This window comes from Leptonychotes weddellii, chromosome 11 (genome assembly GCF_054177405.1).
Source record: "Leptonychotes weddellii isolate Sample4059 chromosome 11, ASM5417740v2, whole genome shotgun sequence".
Classification (NCBI taxonomy): Eukaryota; Metazoa; Chordata; class Mammalia; order Carnivora; family Phocidae; genus Leptonychotes; species Leptonychotes weddellii.
The window spans coordinates 35,632,252-35,645,814 of NC_138379.1; the positions used below are offsets into that span (position 1 = coordinate 35,632,252).

The window sequence follows — 13,563 nt, forward strand, 5'->3', positions numbered from 1 at the left end:
TGGCTCCGTCAGCCGAACTGCCCATTCTGGGCTTTTGCTTAGGTCACGATCTCAGCGTGGTGAGATCAGCCCCCCAAGGCTCCCTGCTGAGCGGGGAGTCCGAGAGTCTTTCCGTCTCCCTCTGCCCCTCCCCTCATCCTGAGCCGACGCCATGCTCTCTCTTAAAAACAACCAACCAAACAAAAACTATATATAGGGCGCCTGGGTAGCTCAGGCCGTTAAATGTCTGCCTTCGGCTCAGGTAATGATCCTGGGGTCCTGGGATCGAGCCCCGAATGGGGCTCCCTGCTCCGCGGGGAGCCTGCTTCTCCCTACCCCGGCATGCCGCTCCCCCTGCTTGTGCTTTCTCTCTGACAAATAAATAAAATCTTAAAAAACAAAACAAGGGGGAAAAAAGTCTATATATATAGATATATATAGCCATATATATCTATATAGATATCTTTATGTATCTTTAAAGATATATGGAGACATATATAGAGAGATATCTTTAAAGTAAGTTTACAGTCTGAAACTGAAAGCCCATCTGTATCTCCAGAACGCTTTAGTCAAACATCAAAAGGCAGCCCTTAATTTCCCTTATTAATCAGAAAGTGGCTTCTGACCTCCTCCCGCAAAACCTAAAATGTTCATTCAGTGATGCTTACCTTTTACCACTTCCAGACCAGTTTTTTTTTTTTTAAGATTTTATTTATTTGAGAGAGAGACAGACAGACAGTGAGAGAGGGAACACAAGCAGGGGGAGCGGGAGAGGGAGAAGCGGGCTTCCCACTGAGCAGGAAGCCCCATGCGGGGCTCGATCCCAGGACCCTGGGACCACGACCTGAGCAGAAGGCAGATGCTTAACGACTGAGCCACCCAGGAGCCCCTCCAGACCAGTTTTTAAATCAGTTTTAACTACAAAGTTCAGAACACAAGTAGCAGTGCTATTATAATAAATAAATGCACATACTTCTTGCCCCAGCATCTTGCATTCCAGTAGTCCTGCTGATCCTACTTAATTTTTTCCTCACATCATTAAAAACAATGTATGTAATCTATAGAAAATCACAGGCAGACCTGGACTCAAGACCCAAGTTCAGGCTATATCATCACTGACTGTATGACAGTGGGCAAGTTACCTCAGTTTCCACTTCTCTAAAACTGAGATGGTAACAACCCAGCAGGGCTGTTTTAAGAATTACAGGATCAGTGCTCGCTTCGGCAGCACATATACTAAGAATTACAGGATCAGGCAGCATGTGAATGAAGACTTAGTGGTACTGTCGGCAACTAAGCAAATGTTTACATTCTCACCTATCTGCAGAACAGCATGCAGAGTGGAAAGAGCATAGAACTGGGAGGTGGGCAGGGTGCCCACACTGAGACCAACTAGCTGAGGGACCTTCACAAAGTCACAGTTTCTGAGCCACAGCTCTAACAAGTAAGAGATCTACAAGGTTAGGTCCAGCTACATTAGTCTATACCTCTTCTCAACTGCTACCTCTTCCAGGCAGTCTTACCCTGAGGAGAAGTCCTCTTCTGGTATTACTGACATCATTAAATAACTTCCCCCAAAGGAAGTTATTTGGTGAATCCCCATACTTGCCCAGTAAACCACTCTGCAAACCACTGAAATTTCCACTTATGTGCTATACCTGGAAGCAGGGGCTGCATCTTAAGAAATGCTGGAGGGGCCCCTGGGTGGCTCAGTCGGTTAAGCGTCTGCTTTTGGCTTAGGTCATGATCACAGGAGCCCCACATAGGGCTCCATGCTCGGCAGGAAGCCTGCTTCTCCCTCTCCCTCTGCCTGCCTGCTTGTGATCTCTCTGTCAAATAAATAAATAAAATCTTAAAAAAAAAAAATGCTGGAAAAGGAATTCCTTCTTTGATACATGATCTCTAAGGCCCTCAGACTCTTTGACTCTATAATTGTGTTTTGCAAACAACCCACTCTTTCAACATTGCCAAGTTTGTCTTTTTCCCCAGAAAATTACAACAAATATTAAATATTTTTTCTGATTTTACATTTAATATAATTAAAACAAAGCTATACAAATGATGACTAGAATAATATTTTCTGACAAATATTGCACTGGGAGAATTTTTACAATATAAAATCAAAAAACAAATATAACAAACTTGTATAAGGTCTCTGTGTCTTCCTGATTATCAAATTAAAATCCAGTTATTTATTTGTAGTTTTTTTAAATGATCCAATTTTCTAAAGAAGCCAAAAAGAATTAAATCTAAATATACTTCAGATTAATAAAATTTCTGTCCAAACTCTAAAATTAACAGAACAGTTTTGGCCACATACTTATAAAAGGTTACATTTTTAATTCAACACTTAAATTGAAAAAAATTCCACAGTCCCCCAAATTTAGCAATAACAAATAAAATAAATGGTCTTTAAGATAGGATGTATATACCATCATTATTAAAAGTTTTTTTAAAACATAATAAATATTGATAAAATACAGATTATGCAGCACTGGTTTTCTTCATGAAAAGGAAAGGCAAAAATTTTTCACTTTTTAATTCCAGGACACAATTTTTTTCAGAAGACACTAACTAATGGTCTTCCTTCCACGCCTATTTTAGGCACAAGCTTACATATAAATGTACACACATTGCTTCTGAAATATGATCTTTCAATTAGAGGCTATAAAAATTGGTACATAGACACTTTGAAACTTGCAAGGGCTTATTATAACCTTCATGTGTGCTAACAGATCCTGGACTAACAGTTTCAAAGAAAGAAACACCTTCAGTGCTCCACCTCTGCTACAGTACTTGAGTCTCCAGGGCTCTTCCATTCTTAGGCCCTGAAACTGGATGGAAAGGTGCAAATAGAGCTATCTGGAAGTCACCAGAGCCATCACAAAAGAATGAAAAGATGCTCTGGGCATTAACTGGCTTCCAATTATCTTTAAAATAAAATACTTATCCTCTATTATATCTCTCACAAATCTTTTGTAAATTAATCCCGTTTTAATAAAGTCACCTCTACATCTTCCTTAGTGGTAATACAATAAACTCCCTTGGAGAAAAGATGAATAGTTTGGGATTGTGAGGGAAGGGCAGAATTCATTAGAAAGGCCTGATAGTAAACCCCAAAAGCTAGCAGCAGGGGCGACAGTGAAACTTTAAGACAGCTGACAGTGGTGCTGATAACTTTCTACATCACTCAAAGCTTTCTCCATTGACTCAGGAGGTGCATTAGAAACACAGCAGCGGGAAAGTCAATACAAAAAGTAGAAAAGGGAAGAGTTCATAGAGAGAAAAGAACTTAATTAAAGCTCAGATCAGGGCACCTGGGTGGCTCAGTCTGTTGAGCATCCAACTTTGGGTTTCCAGACCTGGTCTAGTGGGTCATGGTCTCAGGATTGTGGAATGGAGCCCACCTCTGCTCGGTGCTCAGCAGGGAATGTACTTGGGGATTCTCTCCCTATGCCCCTCTCCCCCTAAAATAAATAAATAAGTCTTAAAAAACAAAAACAAAAACAAAAAACAACTCAGATCATCCAGGCAAAAATAACAAATACAAAAAACTATGCTACTTCTCTTCTAATCAGAGATTGCAAAATTCATGTCCTGGTCTTTCTATTACAAAAAATACTTTTTTTTCCTTTATTAACAACCGTAAGGCAGAAAATGTCTGCTGGAATGCACAAAATATTTTTTAAACTATTATTACTTAAGGAGGGTACAAAAAAGCTAAATAATTGGACAAGGGACATTGATCAGAGTCTGAATGCTATGCATTTGCTCCATAAGCTGGTTCACTCTGTGGAAGAGGAGTCAGGAACCCTACTCATGAGTCAGAAATTTTGTTTAGGGTTAGAGTTACTCTCCACAGTGCTCAGGAACCCCTCCAGGAATGACTGCGGCTTGCCTAAGTAGCTCTAGGATACCCCTCTAGAAATGACTGCCTGCTTGCTGAAACAGCTCTTTCTGCAAATGTGGTTTTTCTTTTTCCCCATATCAATCGTGAATCTCAATGAAACATGCTATAAATATCAAAGGGAGTGGAAATACATACACATCAAAGGAAACAAGAAATGTATATGGGATTAGAACTGAGAGTTAATCAGAAAAGAAATTAAGATACAAACTCCAACATCCATTGCTCAATGCTATAGAACAAGAAGATGATTGCTGTGTTTGACAAAAATGCTTCAATACTACCACAAAAATGTTTAAACACTAAGAGGCATGGCAAATGTTTTTAAAAAAAGGAAAAAATCTATAAGACATCATCACACTAATAAGGAAATATTTACAAAGAAGCAATACCAAGAACAGAAAGGGAAGAATTCAAAAGTAAAGCAAACTCAAATCACTTTGAGGGTAATAGTGACAGATAGACACATTGAAGGGTAATAGTGAACAGCAAAGTAGGTAAAACAACATTGTACAAAACAAATACAGAATACGGCACAGGCTGTACATGGGTTTCATACTCCACACAAAAGGAACCGAAAATGACGGCAGGGATTTAGTTAAATGACACACACTCTCCTATCACTAAAAATCTACATTTAAGGTGGACTAAAATTGAACAAAAATAACATTTTAACACAACGATTCATGGAAGAAGGCAAAGAGAACTAGATGGAATCTTATTTCTTCTCTCTCACTTTTAAAGCACTCAGACAAGTTATAGCTTTAAAATCATGTGGAAATAAATCATTACCCATTTTTAAATTCCATGGAGCAGCAAAATTAAAAGAACTGTAAAATAAAATATTTTAACATTTTAGTTACAAGATCTATATTCATAATCTTGGAAATCTTAGAAAATATACTTATTACCAAGGATAAAATAAAAAGAGATAAGGAAATTTGCACAGCAAAAGTCAAATCTATTGCTTGCAATAAATTATAAACAAAACCAAATTTGTTTAAAGGCATGCACAGCTCTGAAGTTAAATGGAAAGGTAAGCTTATAGGGAAAAATACACTGTCAAGGGCTGACTAACAACCAAGCTGGTACATGGCATTCATCAAGAGTACGACTAATGCCAAAAAGAAGAAGATAGCAGGAGGGGAAGAATGAAGGGGGGGAAATCGGAGGGGGAAATGAACCATGAGAGACGATGGACTCTGAAAAACAAACTGAGGGTTCTAGAGGGGAGGGGGGGTGGGAGGATGGGTTAGCCTGGTGATGGGTATTAAAGAGGGCACGTATTGAACAGAGCACTGGATGTTATATGCAAACAATGAATCATGGAACACTACATCAAAAACTAATGATGTAATGTATGGTGAGTAACATAACAATAAAAAAAGAGTACGACTAATGCCAGTTAAAATGTAAACTAAAAGCTCTGCAGGAAAAACTGTAGATATCTATAAAAATCAAATGTAGGGGGCTTTTTCTATATAATTCTAGAAGTAATATTGGGGGAAAATCTAAATACCTAAAATTAAGTCAAAGGTTTTATTGGTTTTGCTTTGCTTTTTCTCAGTAAAGAGGTTGGCAGTGCTAGTAATCATAAATTCATATTTTTCAATTTGGTGCCTTTACCACTTGCTGCTGCTGCTTGTTCTGGCTCAGTTCTTGGATTGTCTAAGAAATGGGTATTACTCCATAGCTAAGTACTCATTTAAAAAATAAATTAGGGGCGCCTGAGTGGCTCAGATGGTTAAGTGTCTGCCTTCGGCTCAGGTCACGATCCCAGGTCCTGGGATCGAGTCCCGCATCGGGCTCCCTGCTCGGCAGCGAGCCTGCTTCTCCCTCTGCCGCTGCCTCTCTCTATCTCTCTCTCTGACTCTCATGAATAAATAAATAAATAAAATAAAATAAATAAAAATAAAAAATAAATTAAATGTGAGTAAGGAAAAATTAGAATCCTGATAATGATATTGTGTTTAAAAAAAAAAAAAAGGCAAGGAAAAGACCAGATTTCCCTCTAATCTCACACCTTGAAAGCAAGTTGTCATTACAGTCTTTCATTCTTTCACCCACAGGGAACAAAAAAGTACACTCTTCACTTTACTCAGTACACCTTAGTCTCTCAATTAAAAAAAAAAAAAGAACTAAAGTATTAAGGTGAGGCACCAGTGGTTAAGGGTGAAAGTGGACTTCTTTAGCAGGTTCTTCAAGTGATAAAAATCTCACATGACAACGATGAAGCTCATCATCTAACTCTGGCTCTGTTTCAACTTCTTCTTCATTGTACCACACAGCTATAAAACAAAGATCAAATTTTAGGCACTAACCAGAACTAGGCTTGTCAAATTTTCTTCCTAAAGAAAATAAATTTCTCACCACATTCTCACAAAACTGTAAAATTGTCTTTGTATTTTTCTTTCTGTGAAAAACAGATGTGCATTTAGGCTTTGGTAATACAAATCTGTTCAATTAGTATAGAAAATAATGCTGTTGTAAACACATTTTGGTTAAAAAAAAAATGTAGAGCCATATCTCAAAGAATTTTTTTACCACTACTTCTAAACTGCAGTTTCTCTTAGCAAGAGTCAAATATTCTAGAGGGCTATCATCTTCCAAAATCTAATTTTAATTATATATACCTAAGTATACTCTAAAATTTATATGCTTTATGAAAATTCATATGTGAAACAAAACCCCAAATTACTAATACATACCACTAAGTCACCTAAATCAAAGACTACTGAATACCTAAAAAGTATTAAGAAGAATGGTATAGGGGTGCTGGGTGGCTCAGTTGGTTAAGCGACAGACTCTTGATTTTGGCTCAGGTCATGATCTCAGGGTCCTGAGATGGAACCCCATGATGGGTTATGCTCAGTGGGGAGTCTGTTTGAGATTCTCTCCCTCTCCCTCTCCCTACACTCGTGTGCTCTCTCTAAAATAAATAAATAAATTTTTAAAAAATTTTAAAAAATGGTATAAATTAAGCACACGACCAATACTTTCTAAGAGAACTGTAAAGAGTACTATTAGCAACTCTGTAAGAAACAGTATTTGCTCATAGATGCCCAATACTCTTAAGAACTGGAATTCCTTAAGTCCATAAATAATCTTGGGCTAACAATTCTTTTTTTTTATTTTAAAGATTTTTATTCATTTGAGAGCGAGAGAGAGAGCGCGCGCGCACGCGCACGCGCACAAGCAGGGAGAAGGGCAGAGTGAGCGAGAGCAGACTCCCCTGCTGAGCAGGGAACCTGACATGCAGGGCTTGATCCCAGGACCAGGAGATCATGACCTTAGCCCAAGGCAGACGCTTAACCATCTGAGCCACCCAGGTGCCCCCAATTCTTTTTTTAATAATATAAATTACGATGATTTGCTGGAAACTGTGAGGTATGTCTACGGTAATATCCACCCATTATTACTCATGCCAAAAGATCATTTGAAGAAACGTCTCTAAATTCTCCTCCAATTGGGGCGCCTGGGTGGCTCAGTTGGTTAAGCGACTGCCTTCGGCTCAGGTCATGATCTTGGAGTCCCTGGATCGAGTCCCGCATCGAGTCCCGCATCGAGTCCCGCATCGGGCTCCCTGCTCGGCAGGGAGTCTGCTTCTCCCTCTGACCCTCCTCCCTCTCATGCTCTCTGTCTCTCATTCTCTCTGTCTCAAATAAATAAATAAAATCTTTAAAAAAAAAAATAAAAAAAATAAATTCTCCTCCAATTATATTTTTAACTGAATATATTTGACATATAACATCATGTAAATGTAAGATGTACAACATGTTACTTTGATACATTTATGTATTCTCATGATTACCCTGTATCCATATGTATCATATTACATAATCATAGTACAATATTGTTGTCTCCAATTCCTTTTTTTTTTTTAAAGATTTTATTTATTTTTGACAGAGAGAGAGCGTACAAGCAGGGGAAGCAACAGGCAGAGGGAGAGGGGGAAGCAGGCTTCCCACGGAGCAGGGAGCCCGATGTGGGGCTCGATCCCAGGACCCTGGGATCATGACCTGAGCCGAAGGCAGCCGCTTAATGACTGAGCCACCCAGGCACCCCTCCAATTCCTTTCTGATTGAACCCCAGTCCACCATCTAAAAAAGTTTACCCTGGGTGAATCCCTGTCTTATCACAGTTTCTTGTCACAGAGTCATCAACAAAAGGATATGCCAGATAATTTTTTAATGTTTCCTACAATTTAAACAATAGAGATAAGAATCCTTCTCCATCTCTAAGGAAACACAGCATTACTCTAGTAAGTGATTTTTTTTGTGGTTTCTTTGTTTGTTTTTGTGTTTTTTATTTTTACAGCTGTATGTAAGCAGAACTTTCCCAGATTGCTACATTTAATTTTGGGATCCATGATTTAAGAAAAAAAAAATCTGAGGTATCTTTGGAGCATGCACTGATCATTTAAAAATTTTATAAAATGAGGACTAAGAGTTTTAAAAATTATTAATGTGAAGAGACACAATGTAAAATTATGAAATGTTACGACAGATTGGCTCATTCAACAGCTTTAAACATGCCTTCCTGTACTACAGAGGTAGTAAAGTTAAACACTAGGATTTCCCAACCTCCCTTGCAGCTAGGTTTCCAGATATGATTAGTCCAGTCAATCAGATGCACTCACTTGAGACTTTTGCTCAGAACCAAGTCACACGGGGAGAGAGGCAGCACACGAGGTGTCCACTTCTGCCAACACAAAGCACGGCAGAGGTGGTACAGTTCTGGAGCTGGCAACTGTTCTCAGCTTCCTTAATCCAGCAGGAGGCATCTTGATCTGGCAGGCAGCTTCTCGATTGTTCCAAAAGCAGCAGCTTCTTTGACAGCCCACTCTTGTGATGTAGTTCCTATGAAGCTCAGCCTAAATTCTGTTTCATCTGCCTTCCCAAAGATTCTGTGAGTTACCCTTAATCAAGCACCCCTTAATCAAGCCCCTTCTGTTCAACAGCTAAAGAAGATCCTATTATCTACAACCAGGAATCCTGACCTAGACAGAATTTGGTAGCTAGAAGTAAGGTACAGCTAGTAAAAGGATCTTAAATATGGAGTTAGCTTAGTTGAGGAGGTAGGGCTTTGGGCAGTGAGACCTCAAGCCACTAAGGTTAAGGTATTAGAGGAAGTAGTGGTAGAACTTCAGAATGTTAGCATGTGGGCTGCTTCTAGCCTCTTTCGGCAAAGTCATACAGGAGAGATGGGACTCAGGCTAAGGGTAACAAGACTGCACAGATGGAAAGGAATATAGCTTTGCTGAGGGAATGGCTCTCTACAAAATAAATCGACAAAGTCCCAAATCTAGAGCCCTGAGAAATTGGAAAAGTCAGCTACTCCAAACTGAAACAGTTATAAGTAAAGCTTCTGAGGAAGTTGCTAAAGCTTCCTCAACCTTTTTCTGCCTTTCCTTTTTCTGCCTCAACCTTTCTTAAGAATTTTCTGCCAAGTAATGGGAGCCATCCCAAGGAAAGAGATCAGACTGGGATTGTTGCCATCCCACCCAAGCCTACAATTTAAAATGGTCCCAAGTAGGTACCATTCATTTAAGACCCAAGGGGAGAGAGAGAGCACAGAAGCCAGCAAGTAAAAGATGATGTTCTTTGTTAAAAACTGTGTCTTGACAAGATCTTTGTGGTTACTCATGGTAATAATTGAAAAAGACAGACCAGAAACATACTAAGTTTTTAGGGAACTTTTTTGCCAAAAAACAAAACAAAACAAAAACAAATCCTAAACCTGGCCTGCAACAGCCTGTTAACTATCTAAAACAATTCCCAAGCCCCTAAACCCACCATAACAGGAAGTAAAGTACTAAAGCTGTCCAGCCACCAAGACCAGCACACTTTCCAATGCCCACACAATGTGTCCTTGAAAATTAATGGACAATAAAAACTTCCTAGAAGGCAGCGCCAAGGGCCCCTGAGGACATTCGACAAGTGAGTTCCTCCCACAAAAGTGAATCAGGGGTTGCCTGATATGAAAACCAAGGAATATATTTACAGACAGGGCAGAGAGACCTTGCTATTTTTGCCAAGCAGTACCTTTTAAGTGTTATGGATCAGTGGCTGCTATTTTCCCCTCTTCTGAAAGGTTGATTTTATTGCAGTTATCCTGTACCTATCCCACCATTATGCATTTGGTACTCATAAGGCAGACACCTTGTTTTTTAGTTTGTAGATGGCCAGAACATTAGGTGCCACATCCTAACCTTACAGAGAGGACTATACAAGGGTATCATGGTCTTTGAGCTATATGCAATAATGGATTGGATGTGGGGTATTTCCTTTTGGGGCAGGGCAAATGAGTATTTTCTATGTTTCAGAAGAGTGTACACAGATATATAGGTAGCCAATAAAGCTGTCTGGGTGAAAACTGAAAGTTGCTTACCAAACATGACTTCCTTCATCTTTAGTTAAAGATCCTAACTTTTAGCTGGTCCCAATGCCACATGGATTTCTCAGCTTCCCTAGCAGCTACATGACCAATGAGATGTAAGTTAAAATGTTGTGTGGTTCTCCAGGAACACTGAATCCAGTAAGCTGATGCAACTGGGGGGGGAAGTTCCTTTTCCTCCTCTTGCCCACTGCCTCCAAAAGCAATCTTGGACAGTGAGAATGAGGTAACTTGAGGATAAAAACCATGCACTGAGGATAGCAGAACAGAGAGGTAGGAACCTGGACACCACCTACCTACAGATTTCCTTTATGGAAGAGGGAAGAATTCCTATTTAGTTTAAAACACTGTTATCTTTGGTTTTTCTGGTTTTTGTTTTTTTTTTTTTTTAAATATTTTATTTATTTATTTGACAGAGAGACAGCGAGAGGGAACACAAGCAGGGGGAGTGGGAGAGGGAGAAGCAGGCTTCCCGCTGAGCAGGGAGCCTGATGCGGGGCTCGATCCCAGGACCCTGGGATCATGACCTGAGCCGAAGGCAGACGCTTAACGACTGAGCCACCCAGGCGCCCCGGTTTTTCTGGGTTTTTGTAGCAGAACCTGATCTTAAGTAATAGAGTAGAAAGCAAAAATATGAACCAAAAAATGATCTGAAGTGGTAGCAAAAGCTATTCAGTAGAAGAATTTCTAGCAGGTAAGGTTTCTGGAAGTAGGAAGAAGTTACCAGGAAACACTGGGGGAAAGTGCGATCTTCTCAGAAGAAGAATTATTAACATCAAAGAGACTTTTATCGAGAGAGGGGCTGATAAGCACCTATAAAAGACTATCTTTATGAGTGACAACAATATAAATTTACTTTAAAAGCAATACAGAACTTTTTCACTTAAACAGTTACTGATAGTTTCATTAAATTATGGCATAATTTATGGCCACTTAATTAAATCATTAAAGGAGAACAAATTAAAAAGAAGAGAGGTATGAAAGTGAGAGCAGATACTGAGTTTGTAGTCTTCCTGGTTGTGGTGGACTTCAATCCTTAAATATCTGTGTCCTGAAAAGATGTGTTCTCATTTAAAAAGTATCTTCCTTTATTCCATATATGCTTTAAAATATTTATTGAGCAGAAAAAAAGGAAGGGTGGTAAAAAGATGACACAGATGTTGATTTAACAGTTTTCTTCCAAGTTCTGGTGGACTTCGGACTTTAAATGTCTGTTTGAAAAAAAAAATGCTCTCATTTTAAAGGTATCTCCCTTTATTCAGAATCTCCTTATATATATCATATATATATAATATATATAATATATATGCTAAAATTAGTAGATATATATGTAAATATAAATATAAAGCATTTTTAAAATACGCTTAGCTAATCATAGATTACAATTAAGAAACCATGTTCTCTGACAATATCAATAACTGATTAGAAAGAATTGTGAATAATTTGAAATAAATCATTTCACCATAAATAGAGCTATCAAATTATATAGCTTTTGAAATGTGCTAATGCATAGACATTTTAGAAGGCTTCTTTCTGTACGTTTTTCTGTACTACATTTTTCTGTAGTATGAGTTGCACTAGTTCCACAAATATATATTAAATACCATAGATATTAATGATTTGAAATTACATTTGTAATAAACGTAGATTTCAATTTATTCAATTTTTTTATTTCCTTAAACAATAAAAATAAAGTTACATACGTGGCTGGAACTTCAATTCTCCACCAGGCCCTGATGGAGGAAATTCTTGTTGTAATTTTTTTTGTTCCATCTGCTGTACAACCTAGTGCATGGAAAAAGAATGTCTTAAAAGTAAGTATTCTTTTATTTTCTCATGACCTTTGACAAACCACAACAAACTAATTGAAAATTGTTTTCCAAAATGAGATATTCAAACTTCAAACTTTAGATTAATATTCAACAAAGCAGTTTTTAAAATACTAAAATTTAAAATACTATAGCTAATCGGACATTGAAATATTATATTACAAAAAACACACGCTTTTACCAAAACACCTAAAATTCTTTTTAATGCTGCAATCATTTTATAAATACCACCTGATGGTATTCCAGCTTCTGAGCCTCAAGTTGGTCATGCTGACGCTGTAGCTCTTCCTTTTGTTTCTGAAGTTCATCTGCCTTTTTCTTAAGTTCACTTTCTTGTAAGGAGATAAGATTTTCATATTCTTTCAGTTCTTCCTCTGTGAAGAGCTGTTGCTGATCCAGTGTCTAAAAGGAAAAAAATTGAGGAAAGAATAATCTTGGCTATACAACAAGGTTTGATTCAGCTTTTAAAATTCTATGATTAGTAAAGTACAAGAGTATCTATAGTAATACACATTTTTGGTAAGAAAGGGGAAATAAGAAAATATATATTTATGTATTTATTTGAGCAAAAGGAAAAATCCAAGGCTAATGAAATGGGTTACCTACAGAACAATGAAGAGAACTGGGTAGAAAGGACAGAGAGAATGTGGGAAAAGAAATCACATTTCTCTAAATACACCTTTTTCGTACAGGTTTGATTTTTAGAAACTTGTCAGTGTTTCATATACTCGAGAAAAGAGAAGAAAGAAAATCCACAAGGACAGGAAAACCCAAATTGACTATAAACAAAAGAAAATAAATTATACTTTTATTTTAAGTGAATAAAACAGAAGGGGGAAAAAAGAACTAATCAAGAAACTTTGGATCAGAGTATTCAGACTATATGCTCAGGTTAAAAACAACAACAAAAATCTAAACAAATAATAAATTTTTTTTTGCAGAGTTTAGCAATCTGAAACACTCTGAACATCCTAGGATTGAGGAAATAAGTGGAATAATATTGTGGAAAATAGGAGCCAGGTTTCATATGAAATATGGAAAGAGGAAGAAATAGGATGTTGTACAGGAATTGGGAGGCATTGGACTGAAATTTCAGGAGGTAGGAGTGTGAACTCATTGTTTGTGTTTTATTTTGTTTTTTTAAGATTTTATTATTTACTTGAGAGAGAGAGAGCGGGCATGAGTGGGGGAGGGGCAAAGGGAGAGGGAGAAGCAGACTCCACACTGAGCAGGGAGCCCCCACACTGGGCTCTGTCCCAGGACCTGGGATCATGACCTGAGTCAAAGGCAGATGCCTAACCGACTGAGCCATCCAGGCGCCCCAGTGAGCTCATTAAGTTTTAATATATATTGATACCTAAATATACCAGGATGAATATGAATGTAAGTGTATCTGTGTATGTGTATAATACATGCATATACAGATAGACATAATACAAATATAAATATATA

At 38.0% G+C, this 13,563-nt stretch overlaps 1 protein-coding gene across 1 annotated transcript in view; it reads right to left on the bottom strand.

The window, feature by feature from the left end:
* Positions 1–11,977: 11,977 nt before the first annotated feature.
* NUCB2 (nucleobindin 2) overlaps positions 11,978–13,563 on the bottom strand; it is a 36,634-nt gene continuing 35,048 nt past the window's right edge. The window contains exons 6-8 of the mRNA XM_081799235.1: positions 12,718–12,733; positions 12,343–12,513; positions 11,978–12,067 (exon numbers count right to left, since the gene is read on the bottom strand). Of these exons, the coding sequence (XP_081655361.1) occupies positions 11,978–12,067; positions 12,343–12,513; positions 12,718–12,733 (277 nt within the window). The remainder of the gene's footprint in view (positions 12,068–12,342; positions 12,514–12,717; positions 12,734–13,563) is intronic.